Here is a 24265-nt window from a genome sequence, read left to right on the forward strand (position 1 = left end):
CTGTATGCCTTCTGCGATATTGGGATTAATGTTATCCCTCCCCCACTGAATGTCAAAAACAATATCACAAAAGGGTGTACACCCCCTGCGATATGGCCAGTAACATCATCGTATCTACCTTTGGATACTAGAAACAACATCACAGAGGGTGTGTATACTCCCCTGCGATATTGGGCATAATGTTATCCTCTCTTCCCCTGGATATTAGGAATGATATCCCTGGTGGTGGGATGTGGAGTACATTAAGAACAACATCACTGGGTGGGTGTACACGCCCTGCAATATTGGGTGTAGTATCATCCTCTCTTCCGGATATTAAGAACAATAACACAGGAGGGGTGTACAGCCCCAGCCCCTGCTTTATTGGGAGCAATAGCATCTTCTCCCCCTCTCGATATAAGGAACAATATCCCAAGGTTGGTGTACATCCCCTGGGATATTGGGCGTAATGTCATCATCTCCCAAAGTGGATATTGGGCGTAGTGTCACAGGGGGGCATACGCCTTCTTCGATATTGGGAGTAATATCATCCTCTCCCCTCACGATCATAGGCAAAATATTGAAGGGGTTTCACCACTCCTGTGATATGGTCAGTAATATCATCCTCTCCCCACCTAGATGTTAGGAACTATATTACAGGCGGTTGTACACTTCTTGTGATATTGGGAGTCATATCATCCTCTCTCACTCAGGATATAAGGAACAAGATACTGAAGGGATGGACACCCACTGTGATAGTTTCAATAATGTCATCCTCTATCCCCTGGCTATTAGGAATAACATCATAGATGGGTGGACACTTTCTTCAATATTGGGAATAATATCATCCTCTCCCAGCTGGATATCAGGAACAAGTCTATTAATTATTAATATTAATAAATATAGTAAAAATTAATAGCAATCATCGATATTAATAATCACAATATAGTATAAATTAATACTGGTAAAAAATATTAACGATTAGTATAACCATCATAATATCACTATTAACAATAAAATGATGTCAGCAATTAATGTCACTTAAATCAATACTAAGTGATGTAGGTAATAAAATAATAATTAATATTAAGAACTAATAATATTGTTAAATGACATTAATATTACTAATTATTTTCAAGCATCCATAATCATATATTTAAAATAATTATCCATAATTAATAATGGCATCCTATTAATAGTGTCATTGATAATTATTAAAATCGACATAGATGTTTAATAATTAATCATATTATTACTCTTAATACTGCAGGGGGTGTACACCTACCTGTGATGTTGTTCCTAATATCCAGGGACGGAGAGCATGATTTTAGTTTTAATATCATAGTAGGTGTGCACTCACCCTGTGCCACTGATGCTAATATCTAGGGGGTAGAGTATGACATGACTCCCAACATAGCAATGAATGGAAAGCCACCCAGTGATATTGCTCTTAATATTCACGGAAGAAGCCTATGATATTACTCCCAATATCGCAGGGAGGGTACAGCTCTTCTGTGATATGGTTCCTAGTATCCAGAAGGGGAGAGGATGATAATAATTCCAGTATCGCAGGCTGTGTTCACCCGCCCTGTGATATTGTTATTTATATCCTGGAAGGGAGAGGATGATATGACTCCCCGTAGAGCAGGAGGTGTACACCCAGCCTGGGATATTGTTCCTAATATCCATGGAGAGGAGAGGCTGATATTACTTCCAATATGGCAGAGGATGTACATCCACCCTGTGATATTCTTCTTAATATTCCAAGGCCGAGAGGTTGATATTACTCCCAGTATCGCAGACACTGTACACCTCCGTGTGATACTCTTCCTGATATCCAGAACAGGAGAAGATGGTTTTAATGCCCATATCGCAGGAGGTGAACACCCACTCTGTGATATCTTTCCTAGTATGCAGGGGGAGAGAGGATAATATTATTCCCAATATTGCAGAAGATGTACACATGTCCACCCGTGATATTGTCCTTAATAATCCAAGGCACAGATGATGATGTTACTCCCAATATCACAGAAAGTGTACACCCCCCAGTGATGTTGTTCCTATGATCCAGGATGGGAGAGGATGATATTACTTTCAATATCACATGGAGTGTACACGCCCCTGGTGATACTGTTCCTAATTTCCACCAGGGAGAGGATGATACTACTCCCAATATCACAGGGATTAAAAACATGGGGGTATACAGTGTCTGTGATACTAGGAGTAATATCAACCTCTCGGCCTTGGAATATAAAGAAGAATATCACAGGGTGGATGTACACCCCCTGCCACATTGGGAGTAATATCTTCTCCCTTCCAAGATATTAATAACAATGTCACAGGGCCGATGAACACAGCCTGCAACACTGGAATTATTATCATCCTCTCCCCCTCCGGATATTAAGAATCATAACCCAGAAGAGCTGTACCCTCCCTGCGATACTGGGAGTAATATCATACGCATATTCCGTGAATATTAGGAGCTATATCACTGGGTGGCTATCTATTCATTGCTATGTTGGGAGTCATGTCATACTCTACTACACTGAATATTAGTGTAGCATCACAGGGTGAGTGTACACTTATTGCGATATTAAAACTAAAACCATGCTCTCCCTCTCTGATATTAGGAAAGACATCACAGGTAGCTGTATACACACTGCAGTATTAAGAGTAATAATATGATTAATTATTAAACATCAATGACTGATTTTAACAATTATTGATGATACTAATAATTAATAGGATACCCTTACTAATTATTTTAAATATATGATTATGCATGCTTAAAATTAATTATTAATATTAATGTCACTTAGCAATGCTAGTAGTTCATAAAATTAATCATTATTTTATAACCAACATCACTTAGTATTGACTTAAGTAACATTAATTGCTGATATCATTATTTAATTACTAACAGTGATATTGCTATTAATTATTAATACTAATCGTTAACATTTTTAACCAGTATTAATTTTTACTATCTTTATTGTGATTATTATTGGTGATTCCTATTAATTTCTATTATATTTAATAATAATAATAATTAACAGACTTGTTCCTGATATCGAGCTGCGGGAGGACGATGTCAGGTGGGGAAGCTTCGTGCAGGTTCCCCATGACAAGGGGGAAAGCAACGGAATCCAAATACTGGTCCTTACTTGGGAAGCCAAGAAGGCCACTGGGAGGATGGGAAGGTTGGCACATGAGGGAAGGTGCAGAGGTGTAAAGGGCATAAGAGTTCCATTTATTTATCACAAAACACAGAACAGGACTGGGCCAGAGACTGAATTCTTCCTGTCTCCTGGGGAAAACCGGATACATGGCCTGAACTTTTTCTCTTCTGCAGGCAACAAGACCCGCAGAGGAAGGCTCCCTTCCAGACCTTTTCTGGGAAACCTTTGGAGAAGCCGCTGCCAAATCGAAAAGAATCCATGGAATCTTGGATTTATCTGAGGGTGAGTGTCACCATGGGTCCCTGTTCTTTGCTCCACTAGGTCACTCTGGTTGATTTTCTTTCAGGTTCTCGTGTGTGTGAGGGGATCGGGGAACCCTTCTTCCCTGCCTTCTTGGGGTCAGGGACTCCACGATCCTTCCAGGTCCATTTGATTCCAGGTGAAGGCATCTGAAGATGCCATATTTCCTGTTGCTTTCATTCTGTGCAATGATGGCAAGCCTGTCAACAACATCTTCCTAGCGGCGTGAGGAAATTAGTCCCTCAGGGGCCCCAAACATGGAGGAGGCTCACCCTAGGAACATGCATGTTTTCAGAAAAGGCGTCCTGGGAACCCTTGAGCCACCAACCTGCCTTCAGAAGGGCATTAGTCCGTCCCACTTCATGGAAGGCTGAGTGGAGGCACTTTGATCCAGTGAATGCCCAAGACACAGTCTTTAGAAAAATGGTATTCTTAGATCATAGCTCAAGAGTGCATTTTTCATGGGTCTTGTCCCGATCAGCACTCACGTTAAGGATCTGTCCCTACTTCCAAGGACCGCCTGTCCATACCGTATTAAGAATTTCCTGCTGTGTGCACCTTGTCTTTGGATGTGGTTGATTTCCATATTGGCTCCATGCTGACGAACTTCTAACGTGTGTGGTCTCCTTTCTTTCAGGTTGCAAGCAGGCCAATGCCGGTCCACACAACCAATAAGAGGCCACGCGTGGACCCTGCCCTCACTGATGGCTCAGCTACGAAAATGTCTGACACGGTATCCGTCTTGGCTTCACTGTCTCCCCTCAGAAAAGCCAGTCCGAGCTCCTCGTCAAGTCTCCGACCAAAGGAACGACAGACAGGGGCTGTGGCCGACATCCCTCAGCCTGGAGTCAGGCAGCAGGGCCCGGAGCCTCTCGTCGTGGTGAAGCCGACACACAGCAGGCCTCAGGGTGGCAGTCGAGAAGTTCCCCAGGCTGCCTCCAAGCCCCACGGCCTGATCCGGGTCATCAGCCCCCAGGCACAAGACAAACGTGCTGCGGTGACCTCACAGCCCTGCCCACCAGCCGACACACACAGCTTGGGCCTCGGCTCCAATCTCAGTTTCAGGCCAGGAGCCAAGAGAGCTGCCCAGACTCCGACTCAGGCTTGCCTGAACTTCCCCAAGAAACCGAGAATGGGTTCCTTCCAGATGCCCGAAAATGCCCTCCAGGGAGGTGAGCTGGGGGTCCCGGAGACTCTCCAACCTCCGCCAGGTGCAACCGAACTCAGACCAAGTCCGTCGCCCCAGATGAGCAGGGGGACACCCGCCCAGGTGCCCAGCACCAACCGGCAGCCTCTGCACAGCAGACCTTGCCTGCCTACTGCCCAGGCCTGCACCATGTCCCATCACCCAGCGGCCAGCCACGATGGGGCCCAGCCTCTCAGAATGCTCTTCTGGAGACTGGAAAACGGATGGTGGAGCTCCAGCTTCCTGACAGCTCCCTCGTTTCCCTCTCCTGAGAAGCCGGGAGCCTTCCTCGCTCACAGCCCTCATGTCTCAGAGAAGTCTGAGGCTCCCTGTGTTGCTGTCCCCCTGAGTGTCCTCTATGAGTACCTTCAGGTTTCCTCCTCCTCAGAGAACAGCGATTCTGACCTGGAGTGAGACTACAGGTGGCCGGGGCTCCATTGCATCCAGCTCCCGTGATTTGGAGGGGTCTGTGGGACTGAGGAGCACAGAGCAGAGAGCAGACTGTGTGTGGTGACTCCCAAGCTCCCCGGCTGTGGTGCTTCTGTGGATGTTGGAGCCCAGGCCAGGCAGGGACCAGATGCAGAGACTCTGCCTCATCAAATTCTGGTGAGGGACATTGTAGTTCGCCGGGATCTCCGGAAACCCGCCACCAGAAGCTTCTGTGCCAGTGACTCGTTGCCTCAGAAACTGGGTGACGGTGACGCGCGGGATTCAGACTTCCGCTCTGATGTCAGTAGGAAACTGGGGAATGACTGTGTGTTTGCTCTCTAGATGACTGAATCAGGGAACAGTTAGGCAACCCTGAGAGATGCAGGCCTTCAGCTGTGCCCCGCCCTGACAGCAGTGTTTTGGACGCTGTGAAGCGTTCTGCGCAATGCGTTCTTGGGGTGTTTCCTCAGCCTCGAAAATTGGGCTCTGGAATGCCATTAGAAATAGGTGTGTTTAATTTGTTTTGAAGTGAATAAAATTCTCAAAAAAGATGACGTACTCTCTTTTGACTTTCATTCCGTGTTTGTGTGTAACTGATTTTCCAAGGGCTTGAAAATTTCTTGAGTTGTCAGCAATCCAAGTCATTATGTCTCCGAAACAGAGTTGATTGAAGGGACCACAGGTCTTCGCAGGACCTGTGACTTCTTAAACATCCATAGGGGCAAGAGAACCTCAGCCCCACTCTACCAACATGCACCTAGCCAAATTCTGCCAAGTGAATCTCACGCACGCTAACACGTGGGGAGGGTTGCTTGCACCACGAGTCCCCATTTGGCTCACGGCGATGCCACGTGTCGGGTTTCACACGTATGTGTTGCACCGCAGTCCATTTCACAGTGGTAGAATAAATGTATTGGCTTTCTGTCGGTTTGTTGGAGGCAAAAACCTGTGATGTTCTTGGTTTTTGGTGGGAGAGTTTCACTCTGGAAAAGAAAATATTCTGAAAATGGAGGTTGTCCTAGATTGTATTTCAAGGTGAGTCTACTTGATGCCAGTGAAGCATATTTTGGCATATAATACATATGGTTGTATTATATTTTGTCTCTATTACCTCATTTTAAAAAACCATTTTGTGAAAAATGTCAGAGTTAGATATACCAATGTTAAATTTCTGATCACGTGTCCAGAAGCACTGGAAAATGCGGCCTAGAATGCAAAATTCCCAGCCACTTCTTTGTTGAACTCTCTGCAGAGCGGCATTACATCCAGGGGTTTTCAAGGTGCACTAGTGTGGCATGAGCTGGTCTTTGGCTTCCTGTTGTAGTTGGAATCGTGCAGATTGTTTAGGGGTGGTGTCTGCTTGTCCCATCTTTCCAAGTCATCATTAACCTTTCCTCAGCACCCACGTGGACTCAGAACTTACCTAGAGTCACAGGCAGGTCTGGGAAGCTGCCCTTGAGCCTTTGTGCAGTCCATGATGGTTCCATCCTCTGATCCGCTGGGGCACATTCTGCAGAGGGATAGGCTGGCATAAGCTGTCCCTGCCTTTCTGAAAATCATGGAGATTCCTGGTACCTGAAGCCACATAGAAATATCTGTGGAGTCTCAGGCAGGCCATGGATGCCATTCACAGGCTCCTGTTCTTCCACTTAATGGCAGCAAGAGTGATTCCTGAATTTTCTAATTGACGTCAAAACATTTTGGTGACTTTGTTGTGTCAATGACCACTCCTGTTTCTGTGGCATCCAGTTCACCTGTAAGGTTTTTGGGGATTATGTGGAAATTCATGCATTTTTTCAGAGCCTCACTTCATCCTGGATGCTCTCAGGCATGCACAAGCAGATTCCTGCCTTGGTGGCATCTTGGAGCATTGCAGGAGACCCCTTAGGTCTAGGAGGCACTAGGAGGTCCATCAGGAATTGGGAGGGCATGTGTCTGCCCATCTGTAGTGTGAACTTCTATTCACCTTCAGAATGCAGATTCTTCCTGAACTAATAAATTATCTTCATCTTGGTGTAAGTAGCCACAAAAGAATAATTCATACTAACTCCATTAATAAAAATAACTGAAAATCAACAATGAAGTTAATAATGACAATGTTAATTATTATAATATTGATAGTAATAATAAAACAAAGGCATTAGAGATTAGAGATTCCCTTAAGTGAAGGACAATGTGAAGATATAGGGATACATGAGTTGTTTGGACTCAGAGTCCAATGAAACATGTTCCTCAAAGGCAAAGACAAGAAGCATAAGGAAAATATAAAGTTCATGGATGACCACCTGGGCTACTTTGGAACCCATGTGGGAAAACTGCAGGCAAAGTGTACCTTGTCCTGGGACTGCCCACCACCCAGCCCCCACTCACCTTCATGAGGTAGGACAGCAGGATAACGGGGAAGGAGTCCATGCAAGGGATGCAAGACTTGTGTCACACCTGATTCAAAGAAGCACTGCTTATGACAGATGTTTCTCTCCTAACACTGTGTCACCTCTAACTGCCTGGCTGCATGTCTGCCATCTGTTCTTCTTAGGTCACAGGAGGGACAGACATTACTGTCCACCTATCTGCATACAGAGCCGTTGGAGGACATTACCCTTGTTGCTTCCTCTTTGAAAAAGGGCAACATACACGGCAGATGCCATTCTCTGTCTCTTTGGAAAACTTTGCCACCACATTTAAGGTTTTCTTCAGCCACAGAAAGCCACCTGCTTCAAAGTCTCACCCTCCACAAGTGGCAAGCACACAATTATTAATGGAGGCAAGGGATGCATAGGTTTTGCCATTTGATTCAATTGGGACAAATAGGGGAGGTCTTCTTAGCTGAACAGCTCTGTCTGTGCGGCCAGTTGACAAAGTCAGGCTGCGTTGCCATTAGACTTGTCCCTTTGCACATAAGGCTTCCCTCCAATCCTTTCCACAGATGTGGATCCTGACATTACTTCCTAATAAACATCCTGCACACTAAACTTCATCTATATCCAGCTCTCTGGGAACCAAACCTGTGACAAAAGTGAAAAGTTTCTAGGGAAAATATGGTTTCCTTATCAGACAAGGATCAAATTCTGCTGAGCTAGAAAATAAGGTAAAGTCTGATGCCATCTCATGATTTTTTTAATTAGGACATTACCACTGCCAGCAAGAATTATGTGTATCAATTCATGGGGACAAAAATCATATTGGAGTGGGATGAGGTTGTTGTGAGTTGAGGAGAAATTTTGACGAATGAATTTTACCCTCAACTTGAGTTCAGGAGAGGAGATGAAGATGAAAACAGCTGGAAATAAAAGGTGTCCAAAAATATTTTTCTGGTTTTTCAAAAATCAAATTTCAGGTTGGGAGACACTATGTTTAAATTCTAAAACGATGTAGCATACTGAGAGGAAATAACTATAGATAAATTGTCCTTTTTGTAAATAATACACTTCATGATATGACAGGAGACCAAGGAACACAACACAAATTTGGAGTTAAAGAAATGAACAGACATTCTCGATATTCAGCTGTTATGGCAGAGATGCCAGAATGATGGATGTCCATGTAGCAGTACTTTTTTTTTTTTTTTTTGAGACGGAATCTTGATCTGTAACCAGGCTGGGGTGCAATAGTGTGATCTCAGCTCACTGCACCCTCCGCCTCCTTGGTTCAAGAAATCCTCCTGCCTCAGCCTCCCAAGTAGCCAGGACTACAGGTGCGCACCACCACACTCAGCTAATTTTTGTATTTTTAGTAGAGATGGGGTTTCACCATGTTGGCTAGGATGGTCTCGATCTCCTGATCTTGTGATCTGCCCCCCTTGGCCTCCCAAAGGGTTGGGATTAGAGGTATGAGCCACTATGCCCAGCCCATGTAGCAGTACTTTTGAACTTAATGGCTGAAAGCATCCACCTCCAATTATTATATTTGCAAAAGAGTACAAACCATGTAATGAATTTTAAAGGGAACACAAGCCTGTGGGGGCTCAACAGCCATGGCAATGTTTTGAACTTCTTTTTATTAAACACGTAAGAAGTAAGTGAAGTTCAAAACCTAACAGAATTGCCGGGAATTATTTGAAGAACTACCAAGATGACTTAGACACTATGAAATCCTTACGATACCCTCTGGTGGAGTTTCCTCCTGGAGCCAGTGATTTTAAGCCAGAGGCAAATGTCTCTGCAGGCATAAGAATTCGACCCAAATGTACTATTCAATTTTAAATGAGATGACAATAAAATTATCTGCTATATAGTAACAACTTTTTTTTTTTCTTTCGGACAGAGTCTTTCTCTGTTGCCTAGGCTGGAGTGCAGTGGGGCACTCTTGGCTCACTGCAATCTCTGCCTCCTGGGTTCAAGTGATTTTCCCACCTCATCCTACTAAGTAGCTGGGATTATAAGCATGTGCCACCATGTCTGACTGATTTTTGTATCAGCAAAATTATTTCTGGGGTGGAGAGTTAGGGGCCTTTATTCTCCCACATCCAAAAACATGTTCTCCAAATGATCGGTCAATAGAAATAACTGATACCTATATTTGCTAACCTATCTTTTTCTTTCTTTAAATTCAGAACTAGAGTGTGGAAAAGTTATATTAAGAAGGTTCTCTCAATTTTCAACACAAGTGATGGGCTAGGCACTATTCTAGGTGCTACAGATACACATTCACATACCCACAATAGTTTTGCCTTATTACCTCCTACATTCTAATAATGCATCAAAAGAAAAGTATAGATTAGCTTTTTATTTTTTTGAGATGAAGGTTAATTCTGTCACCCAGGATGGAATGCAGAGGCAGGATCTCAGCTCATTGCAACCTCTGCCTCCTGCGTTCAAGCGATTCTCCTGCCTCAGCCTCCTGAGTAGCTGGGATTACAGGCATGTGCCACCATGCCCAGAAAATTTTTGTATTTTTCAGAAAGACAGCTTTCATTATGTTGGCCAGGCTGGTCTCAAACCCCTGACCTCAAGTGATCCATGCACCTCGACCTTCCAAAGTGCTGGGATTATAAGCATGAGCCATAGTTCCCAGTCAAAGAGAATAGCTTTAAATAGAAAGCATGAAACCAAAAGAAATGTATGTCCATCAATTTTATACTGTATTTGGCCAGGTGCAGAAGATCGCCTTGTAGTATTGTAAGGGAATAAGGTCAGTTCACATCTAATTGTTAGGACAAGTCGCCAGAAACCAAAAGTTGGAGGAGTTGTATCTTTTGAGGTGGGTTGCACAGGCAAGCAGCAAGTTGCTATCTCTCCAAAGTCCTAAGCTGTTCTATTTCTCCTACTGTGGAAAAATACATCTCCTACTTGATTTCAATTTATATAGGAAAATGCTTAATAAAACTAATAAGGGCTACATTCTAGGGACACAGCTAGACCACACATATACTGAAGCTTGATTCTGGAAACACATCTTGTTCAATGTAATTGGATTTTCATGACAACAAAAATGTAACCCTGACACAATATTGGAGAGTCAAAAGGAAAGGATATTTTGGATTGAAATTTTTTATTTTAAAAATATGTCCTTGAGTTCTATTAACAATAACCAAAACCTGGGAACAACTCAAATGTCTATCGAGAGGAAATCAAGAAACAAATTATATGCATATTATAGAGCAATATTGGGCAATAACGGGGGATAATCCACTCTATTAATCAATAACTTGGATCAATATAATCTTCCTCACCCTGAGTGGGGAAAGCTAAGCTATAAAGTGTCCTGTAATATAAATAAATGTACACAAAATTCTAGAACAGACAAACCTAATATAAGCTAAAAAAAAATTAGAAAAGCCAGGTACAGTGGCTCATGCCTGCTATGCCAGCACTTTGTGAGGTGGGTGGATCACATGAGCTCAGGATTTTGAGACCAGCCTGGCCAACATGCTGAAGCTACTCCGTCTTTACCAAAAATACAAAAATTAGCCCAGTGTGGTATTGTGCGCAGGGATAGAAAACCAAATACTACATATTCTCCATTGTAAGTGAGAGCCAAACATTGGGTTATATGTTGTTTAGCTCTCACTTATGTGGAAACAATAGACACTGGAGATTCTTAGAGGGAGGAGGGAGGGTTGAGTACAAGGACTTAAAAACTGTCTATTGAGTATAATGTTCACTAGGTGTGTGATGAGATCATTCATACTCTAAACCTCAGCGTCACACAATACATCCATGTAACAAACCTGCACATGTATCCTCTGTGTATAAAATTAAAATTAAAAAACTAAAATGAACAAACAGATACGAGTAGGAATTTCTCAAAAGAGGAGATACAAATGGACGACATATATATAAACAATTCTTACCCTCTCTAGTCATCACGGGAATGCAAATGAAAATTACCATGAAATATCACTTCACACCTGTTAGAATAGCTATTATCAAAAAGATGGATGATAACAAGTGTTGGTAAGGATGTAGAGAAAAGGGAGCCTTTGTATACTGGTGGTGGGAATGTAAATTAGTATGGCCATCTTGGAAAATAGTATGGAGGTTTCTCAAAAAATTCACAATAAAAATACCACTTTGTTCCAACAATCCCACTTATTTTATTTATATACATACATATATATATATATAATGGTATTTTTATATGAAGTGGTATATATATATATGAAGTCATTGAAATCAGTATGTGAAAGAGATATCTGCACTCGTATATTCTTTTCAGCACTGTTCACAACAGTCAAGATATATGAAAACACATATGTTATCATTCATTCATGGACGGATGAATTAACGTTTTATATATATACATATATATGTATGCACAATGGAATATTATTCAGTATTATACAATAATGAAACCCTGTCATTTGTGACAGCATTGATGGATCTGAAGGGCATGAAGTCATGTGAAATAAACCAAACACAGAATGACAAATATTGTATGATTTCACTTGTATTTGAAATCTCAAATAAACTCAGAAGCAGAGAGTAGACTGGAGGTTGCCAGGAGCTGTGGTGCAGGTAAATGAGTAGGTGTGATTATAGTACAAAGTTTTAGATATACAAACATAAATAAGTTCAGGAGGTCTAATTTACAGCATAGTGCTTTTAGCTATGAATGCTGTATTGCATACTTAAAATAAAATAGGAGGGTGAAATTTTTGTTAATTGTTCTTACTAATAGAAATAATAATTAGAATGGGAGGGAGAACTTCAGGAGGTGATGATTATGTTTATAATCTTGATGGTAGTGATGCGTTCACAACGTATCCTTATCCTCAAACTCACTGAGATATACACATTAAATAGGTACAGCTTTTTAATGTAATCATATCTCAACAAAGTGTTTTTAAGGGATGTTGGTTAAAAAATGTAAAAAGGAAAAGTAGATGTTCCTTTGCCCTTCTCCCACGCCTTTTTTTCTCCCTGATGTCTAGAATTCAGAAATAATAGGTGGAAATTTAGCAGCCAAACTAGGGTATTTTCTAAAGTATAGCAGAGCAGATACCTGGAAGGGACCTGCATCTCTAATGACATTAGAAAGAATCTGTACTAGCCCTGAATGGTGTAACTACAGGATAATTTTGAGTGAAAAAGAAATCAACTTCTGTCTTGTTTAAGTAACTTCATTCAGGCATTAATTTTATAAACATGTAGAGAATACATACTCCTTATGAGTAGAAACAATGTTTATAAATAAAACAATGGTGATAAATAAAAGAAAATAAAAAGCCTTGAAACAAAGTGGTTTAATAGCTATACATAGTTATTTTGTTGAAAGATTCTGCTGCTAATATTATTCAATATTTTTGTACGCTGGTGCAAGTAAGGAAATTTACATTGCCTAATAAAAATTATTTATCAATTTATAAAACAGTAAACATTTCATAGAATGGGGCTAACAATCTGCATTGCAAAATAACTTTCAGTTGATTTTATGCACAGTAATTATTGAGAATCCCAACAGATCTGGACCTACATAGGTGCTATCAAGACTTAAGGAAGAAAATTTTCCTGACTCTATCCCTACCTCCAGTTATTAACAGATCTAGAGATTCAGAACTCAAATCCAGACCTCCTGCTTCCATGTGCAGTGGCCTTTCACTGTCCTGTTTCGCTTCACTTGTTGAAGAGGATTTGAGAATAAATGACCACGTGATTCAACTCTCTCCTCAGCTCTGAGGAATATAGCCCTGTCCTGGCAAACAAGAAGCTCACACAGTAGTAGAGGAGGCAAATAGACATTCACTAATCTAGCATACAAGCAGTAGGCACTGTACCATAAACAAGGCACTGTAGGGGTTCAGACCAGGAGCAAAGCAGGGATTAGCAGGGCTAGTAAAGTCTGGGAAGTGTTCACTAACAAAATGTCTAATCATTAACTAAACCAAATTATTTCTCAACATGGCCTAATTAATTGTAACTTAATATAAATGGTTGGTTGCTCATAAACCTTAATCTTTTGCCAAAATATTTGTAGCTTATGTTCCCATTTAACAAGGTTTTCTGGTCAAAACTATGCACCCACATCCTTCTAATGAACTTAGTGTCCAATAAAACATGGACTTTCAGTCATCCCATGAAGGTGATTTTATGTGCATAGTACATCTCTGTCTGCGAATATGCCTAATGAGGTATGGAAGGACACTTATTATCCAAACAAAGACATTCCACTGGTGCTAGAGAGCTACAGACGGAAGTTTTTTCTGCCTACTGGAAATAAAGCCAAGCTTTCTTCCTCCTTCAGTAGTGAGGATTGCTGTCCTCCTCTTTATCGTTCTCTCTCTCTTTTTTTTTTTTAATGGGCCAAACTCTACCAAATAACAAGATAAACTTTGTGTAAGCCTTGGTAAGAGCAGAGTGTCTGACACCTTATGACCTTATGGTGCTATAATACTCAAAGCAAAAGCAAAATCACCTATGACCAGAAAAGGGAGTCACAGGAACTCTAGAAGACTTATTGGCCAAGAAACCTGCAGCCTCATAGTTCATTAGCTCTCCAGAAGAACTCTCATGTGAAATGAAGTCAGTGGTGTTTCAAGTGCTTGAAACCCTCGTTACTCTACCTCTAAATGTGAATTAATTAGGCAAGTTTACTAGCAGTTACTAGACCTCAAAAGCAAGATAATCAGGCATTATTCTACTAAATATTGGTCTCCATAACTCCTCTATTTTCTTTAGGAAAAGTTAGTTAGCCTAAGACATTTGGCATAAGGCCTATGCCAAAGCTATGTTGGGGTCAGCCAGGAAGGATTCCTGGGGGTCTCCTTGAAAATATTACAGTAATCGAAGAAATCTTCAACCTATTGCCCCTCAGTACTGTTGGTCCCTTGTACTTGATTTTTCCCCTTAAGTTTTATTCCAATTTCTAACATTACCATTCCCTCTTCCTTCTCAGCAACTAGTCCTTCAAAGTAGAACTTAAACAATGACCAGACATGGCCCTGCAACAGAGCATATCCTTCTACATTTAGCATGCAATCATGAATCACAGGTATAAGAACCCTTGAACAGACGTGGTTTTGATGACTACATGTAGGACTTACTGCTTTTACCCAAGAAGAGGATCAGACATCCTAAGTAGCTCAGAAATTTTTCTGGAGCTCTTGAATGTGTAGAGGCAAGAAAGATTAAGCAACCTGTTGCCTTACATGAGGCATACTATCTTCTTATGTTTTCTTTTGAATTCAGGATTTCAAGGTTGGGAAGGAGTGGGAAAGTAGCCATGGACATGTGAGAATGTGGATGATCCTTTTACATAGTCAGGAATGGTCAAATTCTATGCTTTATATTGTTTGCTAAAAGACACTTTCCAAAGCTTTCAACAGAAAATGTAATGGCACACATGCCTATTCTTGGTGAACCCAGACTTTTTGTCTAGTCTGTGATAGTCAATTTTGAAGGACTGCTTAGGGTAATGAATCCTTCAAGTTGTAAAGATGAAGGGCAGTTTTTGGACAATTCCCATTTTGCTGTAGGAAAACTAATCTGGAAGAAGTAAAAGGGAGAGATTGAAGTGGGAGAGAACGGAGGTGGAAAATGAGTTCAGTTGATCAAATATTTGTTAAGCACCCACTGTATGTCAGGCCCTTACAAGGAAGCAAGCAAAGAACAAAAGCATGTGACGGCCTTGCTCCTAAGAAGCTAGAGACCAGTAACTTGGATTGCTATAGAGCAGAAAAACGTCCACAAGCCCCTACAATACAACACTGGCATAGGATGAAGAAGAAGTTTCTTTCTATGAGATCAATAGCATACAACCAAATAAGAAAGTCAAAAGTTACACAAAGTTCAAAAACCTAAGGCACCAACCTTTAAGAGATCTGAGTGTTGGTGGTGACTTTGGAAGGAAAGTTATTATTAGGATTATTTTAGTACTAAGAGTTTTGAGCTGTCTATCCAATATTTTCATCTGCACCTCTGCTTTGGTAATACTGTGTGTATGTGTGCGTGTGTGCGTGTGTGTGTACGTGTGCCTTTTCATGTGTTTGAAATATATTATCTATCCCACACTCCACATTGGTTTGGGGGTTAATTACATACAGGCTGATCTGAATCTATACTCTTAGGAATGGGGTTAAGCTACTCTACCACATTGTGAAGAGTTGATATGTAAGAGACTCTGAACATCTTATAAATTATCTTTAAAATGTTTCCTTTTTCGTGAAGGGAAGAATAAGTATTTGTAAACAAATGCAAAAATTTCTTTAACTAAATGAAAGAACAGTTAGTTAACCTTGTTGTGATTAGCAGAGAGGATAGCTGCAGACACTATAAAATCACTCAGCAACAAGATTTGACAAAACGTTAAAGATGGCTCTATTTTTCCTGTTTTATACAGGAAAATATTAAGGCCCTGGGAATTGAAGTACTTTTCCCAACAGTGGAGTAAATGTCAGAGTCAAGGCTGTGTTTTACATCTCGGTTTCCCCACACATCCCACCCTATGATTCTGTTGTGCTGTTCCTTTGTGTGACTCCTCAAAGCCTGGTTAAAGGTGATACCGTATCGAATTGTATTAACTCAGTAGCACAAAACACCAGGGAATTGATTTATAAGAGTATTAGCCTTGTGGCATTACTGAAGACCCATCTGATTAGTAGTTATCGAGTAGTCACCCTGGCTAAATATATGGGTTTGATTTTTAATTTTGAAAATGAAAAATATTTTAAAATCTATGTCTTACATCCATATCCCCAGGAAATTTTAATCAAGTTTTAAAACTTCCAAATTTAGATAAACTCATGTTTTTTGTTGTTTTAATTTTCACTCAATGAAAATAGAAAAAAAACTAATTGGATAGAACAGCACAGCAGAAGCATTACTTATCGCCAAAAATGGGATGCAACAAGACTGAAGAAGAAAATGCAGGACAGTGCTTAAAAAAGCAGTCTAATGAAAAGTGGGGTCTCTTCAGGGTGTCCTTAGGTAGACATTGCAGCAGAACTGCAAAGTTTTCTTTAGAAGGCTAGGGAAGAGAGGAGGAAACAGAGAAGGGGCAAGAGTGGAAAATAGAATGAGGCTCAGAATACCAAGCGTTAGTGCTGTCCCTATCACCTTCCTCACTTGATCACTGGGTGATCTTGGGCAAGTTTCTTCCTTTCCCTCAGCTCATTTCCTCATCTGGAAGGTAAGTCACTAGACAAGATAGTCTTTGATGTTCATTGTAACTCTAACTGATCTTCCCCAAGCAAATAGCTGGGAAAGACACTGTGCCCACAATATGCAAGACACAAGGTTTACAAGCAAAGAACAAATCAAAACAAAAGATGTTTTAAAACCCCTAATGTCACTTGAATTCTTACAAATAAGCAATGGTACATCATACTTTTACAAAGCCCTTCTGTGATTTCATTTTTAAAATCATTTCAAGTTTTATTTTACTTCATATTAAGATAATGGGAGATAAAGTGTTACATGGGTTCATGCAGGAATATATGTAAGAGACACAAAAATCCACAATAGGTAATTGTTATGTTAGTAGTTCCCTTTACTGAGGGGGAGCAGACAAAAGAATGTTAGAAAAAGCTTCATAAAGTGGATTATACAGAATGTGCTTTAAAAGAGTTTGGTATTTTATTGAGTGGGAAAGAGAAATACGAGGAGTTATTGTTCAAGGGTTAAAGCTATGCAAAATGAGTCAATTACAGAGATAGGCTCTAAAACATAGTACCTATAGTTATTACTGAGGTATTTTGTATTTAACAATTTGTTATGAAGGTCGATCTTAGGGGTTCTGACAACAACAACAACAACAATAAAGGGACATAGGAAACATTTGGAGGTGATGGATATATTATTACCTGGATATTGGTTGTGGTAACAAGAGTAATATCTATGTGCAAATTTGCCAAACTGTATGCATTAATTACGTACAGTGTTTGTATAACAATTTTACTTCAGTTCCTACTATATTACCTGGCAAACAATACTTTATACTTAAAGTAAGAGCAATGATTATTGCATGTGCATGTTGAAACTAATAAAGAAAGCAAGTGACAGTAAGACATCCTGAGTCTTTTGGAAATAAATAGCATTCACCTGCTTTCTCATCCATTGAGATATCACCAGATTTATGTACTTGTGTGTCCCTGGAAGTTTCTTGTGGGAGATTTAGTTATTCTCTTTTCGTTAGGCTCTACTAACCAAGAACAAATCACAGACTCAGACAGCATCATAAAAAGGCCCAGACCCACGATGTCCAGAGACTCCAGGCTCAACCCACATTGATGCTGGCCCTTCAGCCATGAGACTCCATTTGCTTCTTCTTATTCTCCTTCTTTTTTCAATTCTTTTATCCCCAGGTAAGTTGGTAGCTGATTACTACAAGGTTCTGCAGATTAGAAGGCTATATCCCTGGCCAGACAAGATCCTAGAATCAGTCCTGTGGGTTCAAGAACCTAATATTTACAGCTTCACTAGGACAATAATAGGGAAAAATAGAAAAGAGACTCATTTAGCAGTAGTTCCTGTTGATAAGATTCCATCCATGTTTTTTGAACTAGTGAGTGGATATAATAATGGATGCTGCTGAAATTCAATCCTGTCAGATCAAACTGCCTACATATAAATTTCCATGTCCCACCAAGGCATCTCAAGATACAAAGTAAGAATACAACAGAATGTGACCTCAATGAGATGTCTTTGTGGGACCTCGAAATTTATATGCAGGCAGTTAGATCTGACAGGATTGAATTTCAGCAGCATTTATTACTATATTTGCAGAGGTTGCAGTGAGACAAGATCGCGCCATTGCACTCCAGCCTAGGCTACAGAGTGAGACTCCAGAGAGAGAGAGAGAGAGAGAGAGAGAGAGAGAGAGAGAGAGAGAAAGGAAGGAAGGGAGGGAGGGAGGGAGAGAGGAAGGAAGGAAGGAAGGAAGGAAGGAAGGAAGGAAGGAAGGAAGGAAGGAAGGAAGGAGAGAGAAAGAAAGAAAGAGAAAGAAAGAAAAGCAAGCAAGCAAGCAAGCAAGCAAGCAAGCATTACTGAGGGAGAGTGAGTGAGAGTGAGTGTGTTTGGGCCCCTACTGATGATGCTAAACTATCACAAGCCCACACTCAGCCTTTCAACATTTGCTGGAGATTCACTTGTTTCCTTGTTATCTCCACCAAGGGCAGCTTCCTCCTGCTTCTGCTGCTGCAACTCAGCTAGGCACAAAGCATCTGTGGATCCGTTCTTTTTTCAGCAGGGCTTCATCACTCTGAATTTAAGTTAATTAGCTTTTTTTGAGACCTCAGTTCTGTGTTTTAAAATGAAATCTATGATCTATAGATTATCCAGCTTATTCTCTTTGTCAGGGCAAGAGCATTTTTCTATAACTTTCTAAATTCTTTTTTTTTTTTTTTTTTTGAGACTGAGTCTGGCTCTGTTGCCCAGGCTGGAGTGCAGTGGCCGGATCTCAGCTTACTGCAAGCTCCGCCTCCCAGGTTTACGCCATTCTCCTGCCTCAGCCTCCGGAGTAGCTGGGACCACAGGCGCCCGCCACCTCGCCCGGCTAGTTTTTTGTATTTTTTAGTAGAGACGGGGTTTCACCGTGTTAGCCAGGATGGTCTCGATCTCCTGACCTTGTGATCCGCCCGTCTCGGCCTCCCAAAGTGCTGGGATTACAGGCTTGAGCCACCGCGCCCGGCTAACTTTCTAAATTCTAAACAAAAGTAAAAGTTCACTTCTTTTCAGAATCCCCACGTGTCAGAAAGTGTTACTATTATCATCAGTTTAGTGATATTTATGGAATACCAAGTTGACTCTAATATCAGCTTTTGGGTTAAATTCTTTCTTTCTGATATGTAGCCTTTGAAATTTTATTTGCTGCAGATCTCTTGGTAGTGAACAATTTTCATTTTTATCTGTCAATTTCATATTGTGATTTTTGATCTTGAAAGACAGAATTACTGAGTACCCAATTCTGTATTAACAGTTATTTGCTCTCAACATTTGTTGATACTAGTTTACTCATTTTTAGTTTTTGCTTTACTATAATAATCAGATAAATATTATTTCATTATAAATTATCCTTTTTTTCAATGTTTGTATGGTCTGGTGTTTGGTTTTAATGTTTTATAATTTAACTAAAGTGAGTTTATTTTTATATCATCTGTTAGAAATATATTCTTTGAATCAATGGATTTATACCTTTTCTTAATTTCTTTTTGAGAATCTCTTGAAATGGTGAATCCTTTTACACTTCTCTCCCCCCATATTTGAATTAAATAAATGTTAGACCTTGTGTTTCCATGTTACATTCTGGGTATATCATTTAAACATTTTTTTCTTCACTAGTTATCCTCTTACCTGTGTCTAATATATCATTAATAACTTGCATTTATTTTTAAATTTTTTTTTGGAGATGGAGTCTCGCTCTGTTGTCCAGGCTGGAGTGCAGTGGTGTGATCTTGGCTCACTGCAACCTCCACCTCCCGGGTTCAAGCGATTCTTCTATCTCAGCCTCCTGAGTAGCTGGGACTACAGGCACCTGCCACCATGCTCGGCTAATTTTTATATATATATTTTTTAGTAGAGACAAGATTTCACCATCTTGGGCATGCTGGTCTTGAACTCCTGACCTCGTGATCCACCCATCTTGGCCTCCCAAAATGCTGAGATTACAGGCATGAGCCACCACGCCCAGCCAGACCTGCCCATTTTTTCTATCATCTATATTGTTTTACTATTGTTTTTACATCTTTGTAATAGTAGATTGTTTCTTTAAACAATTGATACATACCTGCTTAATTATTTCTCCACATTGACGATTTCAATACATCTAGTTTTAAAGGGTTTAGATATGCTATTCATTTCATTAACTTTTATTCATGGTGTCTTGCTTACCTGATCATTTTTAATACTGAACTCATTGTTCATCCTTAACCTGACATCATTTTATGGTCTGAAATGAGAATGCTATTATCCAGACTTCCTCTGTGAAGCTGACTCAATGCTTTAACTCAATATAGAAGTTTCAGCATTAACAAACTGGAACTTCTGATGGCCCAAGAGTCAGTAGTACCATCATTAGCATTACTGATCATAGCAGATCTTCCCAGAAGATCTGGGAAACCCTCACCCCCTCCATCAGCTATCCAATACAAAGTGCCCACTGCTCAAGCTCCAGTTCACAGACTATTTTTGTGTTTGAAAGAGGAGATATTTTAAGAACTTGCCTAACCATTTTCAGGGATAGAAATGTTTCAAAGAGATCCTCTACTATATATATGTTCTATAGCAGCAGTCACTTGAGAGCAGCTCACTTGCAGTCATGGCCAAAAGCCTAAATCTTTCTTTCATTCTAGTCACACCTGTTTTGTATCTTTTGGGGATATCTCAGATACAGATGCATTCATAGTATTCTATGATTTGCGACACTACTATAGATTCTTCAAAATGTTACAACATTCCAATGGTATGTTGGGAGGTATAGAAGGAGAGGAAAAACAATGGGCTCAAATCTCCTCTGACTTCTCTTCTTACAATATGTTTCATTGCTCAAAACTTTTACAACTATATTAATACAGCATTGACAGTGGGCATTCTTCTTTTCCTTCTGACTTTAATAGGATTGAAGGAAGTGTTTTGCTATGAAATTGCTATATGGGTTGTATTCAGATAAATTTTGACTTTATAAAGCCAATATTCTCCTCATTATTTTTAAATGCTTACCAGGATTCACAGTATTATTTTCAGTTCTCCCTGTTTAAAGGCATATTTAAATAACTTGATGACTTGGGAATAGTATATATGTTACTGTGCTACAGAAACAGAAAAACCACCACCATATTATATTCTAAGATACTTGGTACACCAATTGCACCATCTTTTTTTCATCTAAGACATTCAATTCTTCCACAGGTGGGAGCACATGAATTAGCATCATTTACTACTCGTAGCTTTCACTACAGACTTTCAGACTTATGGTGCCTAAAAGAAATAGAATACTTCTAGCTGGGTTTAAAAGCTACAAATAAACATAGAAAATATACACTATTTTGAGAGTATCACTTGAGTGTTATGCATGTATTTCAATATTATATTGCTAATTTTAATTGTTCAAAGTTAAAGAGCTTCAACCTCCCCCTCATGCATTCCTGAATCACCCATTATTCCCACACATACATTGTTCGATACAGCATAAACCTAAGTAAATAAAGATGTGGCAAAATGAAAAAAATAAAATAACATTATACCATTCTCATCTGTGAATGGCATCAGTAGACAAATGTGAATAAAAGTAATGTGATTATAATTTTAAAAATCATATTTAATAGGATCCATTTATTATTAAATGAACATTAGGCTACTTAATGAATAATAAATCTTTGACACAATGAAAACTCTTAATGCAGAGTGAGACCAAAATGAAAGTAATAACTGTTTTTCTCCTAACCCTTGCTTTAGTTGGTCTTTCCACCAGACTGTCACTTTAAGGATATTATAATAGCACAAAGCCACCAGCTTTACCATTAGAGAGATCTTCATTAAATTATCTTTGTTGTAATAAAGGTTATCTGGAGGAAATACTGGTCTGGACACAATAATAAATGTCAAGCTTTCTAATATTTTCCACTTTTAGACACAAATTGAAAGGATCATTTATAATGTCAAAAATATACTTTTTTCTAACTAATCTATCCTATGACTAAGACGCTATTAGCAATTAAAGTAGATAGAGCAAATCTAAATGTGGAGAGAAAAAGTAATTTCCACTTGTTTGAACAGATGAAAGCACGAATAAATTGAAAGCCTGAAATATTAGCTTGGGGGAATAAAATCACTCGGGGGAGCAAAAGCAGGATATACCAGCCTTTAACTCTACACTTCCCCCAAGAAAAAATTTATAAATAGCTATGTACAAACCAAAATAGTGCTGGGAGGGTTCAAGGGACCACTTAAGAAACTATAGCAACACAGTGAAGCCAAAAAAAAAAAAGAGAGAGAGTGAAAGAAAAAAACAAACAAACAAAAAAAACAAAAAACGGATAGCCATATAGAAAAAACAACTCCTGAAATCAGCATACCTGAGACAGCAGAAACATCTTTTTTGGCTAGGAACGAAAAAAGCAGAAAGGGACTATCAGTATCAGCCACAAGGTGGAACCACTATGGCCCTCAGTAACCCTCTCTGGCAGAAGACACTGGCATTTTTGCCCTGCAGTAAGCAACAGCCATTTCTGAGAGAAAATCCAGAGGAAAAGATGAAGATGTACCATCCGCTCCCACATCCCTTTTCCCCCACCAAAAATACCGTGACTGTTGTGCCAAACCAGGATCGGAACTACTACCTTTCTTAATCTGCATGTGTCTCTGACATATGAGCAGCAACCATTTCAAAAGCTCCCACATAGAAATGCTCATACTAAATTTATTCTGTTACTTAAGAGTGTTTATGGATTTACATTCCATTTGTGGACTATCTCACTGGATCTTCTTTCCTGCAGTAAGAGGTGGTTTGGGTGCTGCTGAAGGTCATTGTCTCAATTTGTCTGGTGTTTGCAGAAGAGATGTCTGCAAAGTAGTAGAAGATCAAATTGGTGCCTGCCGAAGAAGGATGAAGTGCTGTAGAGCATGGTGGATTTTAATGCCAATTCCAATACCACTTATCATGTCAGATTATCAAGAACCCCTTAAACCTAAGTTGAAATGAAACTGATGTAAAATAAAAATACATCAAAAGTGAAGTTATTTGCATCTAAGAATATTGAAGTATACATATTAAGTACTTCCATCTTGATAACCATCTTGTGTTTTCACTTATCAACATAAATGAATAAATACTAATTTCAAATATACCCAATACTATTTCTTTGTGAGTCATTAACAGATCTTAACAAAACCTTTAAAAATGAGAAAACTGTTACTTTTGTTTTCCAAGATGGTGGATTGAAGGCATTGTTAGCCTGCCTCTTGCACTTGGAAAGACAAAATGGTGTGTAGAGATTCACACTGAACTTTCTTTCAAGAAGCAACACAGGAACTTAACAGGAAAATTGAAATAAGCCACAGACCATTTGAAAGAAGCAGCAGGATGCAGCTTACACCATAAGCTAGGCAGAAAATTTTGAGTTTCCAGGGTGTGAGAGGGGGATAAACTGACTGTAAGATATACACTTCCATTGGGAAACCTATCAATCTAGGCCATGGGGGAAGGCCTTAATCGAACTCAGGGCTGGAGTTGATTCAGTGAAGAGTGACGAGTATATGAGGAGTGGCATTGGGATGTGCTTTGAGTCTCCAGCACGTTCCCAGTTTCTGGCAGGATGGAGGGAAGCCATTTCTGATTCTACCTCAGAGAGGACCTCCCAGAAGTCTGCCAGCTAACTCAAATGGTGGTCACAGGTTGAGAGAACCTCCCAACTGAAATGTTTGATATAATTTTCTGTGGGGACAAACTCCCCAGGCCAGAACTGAGAGGTGAGTGGGACGTGTGATGCAGCAGCAAGCACAGGAGCTGGATGCCCCTGCTCTGCAGGTGGATCAGGAGGGGTTTGGCCTGAAGGCTGCAGTTACTGTCTCAATAGGAGAGGCTTATGGTATGGGTCAGTTTTGAGCTCTGAGTTTAGACTTCTTGAAACTTAGCTAACTACTCCCAGTGGAACACTGTGGGTGTGAGACCTGCCTCGCCAAGGATGTGGGAGCTGGATGGGGCTTACTGCCAAGCTGCTACTCCCCATTCTTCATATGGACTCTCCTTGTACAGAGGCAGAGGCAGCTTCACTTCTCTCTGGAAAATTACCCCAGTGGCCTAAGAACTGCCTTCCAATTCC

The 24265-nt window shown here is 40.2% G+C and overlaps 1 protein-coding gene across 1 annotated transcript; it reads left to right on the forward strand.

The window, feature by feature from the left end:
* Positions 1 to 17754: 17754 nt before the first annotated feature.
* Positions 17755 to 23145, forward strand: LOC144334842 (beta-defensin 109-like). Its single transcript, XM_077966600.1, has 2 exons — positions 17755 to 17812; positions 22940 to 23145. Exons 1-2 carry the CDS (start codon positions 17755 to 17757, stop codon positions 23143 to 23145), a joined length of 264 nt encoding a protein of 87 aa, XP_077822726.1.
* Positions 23146 to 24265: the final 1120 nt, after the last annotated feature.

The sequence above is a fragment of the Macaca mulatta genome, chromosome 15 (assembly GCF_049350105.2).
Source record: "Macaca mulatta isolate MMU2019108-1 chromosome 15, T2T-MMU8v2.0, whole genome shotgun sequence".
NCBI classification, from domain to species: domain Eukaryota; kingdom Metazoa; phylum Chordata; class Mammalia; order Primates; family Cercopithecidae; genus Macaca; species Macaca mulatta.

What these genes read in the sequence shown, in the direction of transcription:
- LOC144334842 (XM_077966600.1), top strand. Translation starts at nt 17,755, where the DNA reads ATGAGACTCCATTTGCTTCTTCTTATTCTCCTTCTTTTTTCAATTCTT. An exon ending in TTCAATTCTTTTATCCCCAG is followed by an intron (nt 17,813 to 22,939) that starts GTAAGTTGGTAG and finishes TCTTTCCTGCAG; the next exon opens with TAAGAGGTGGTTTGGGTGCT.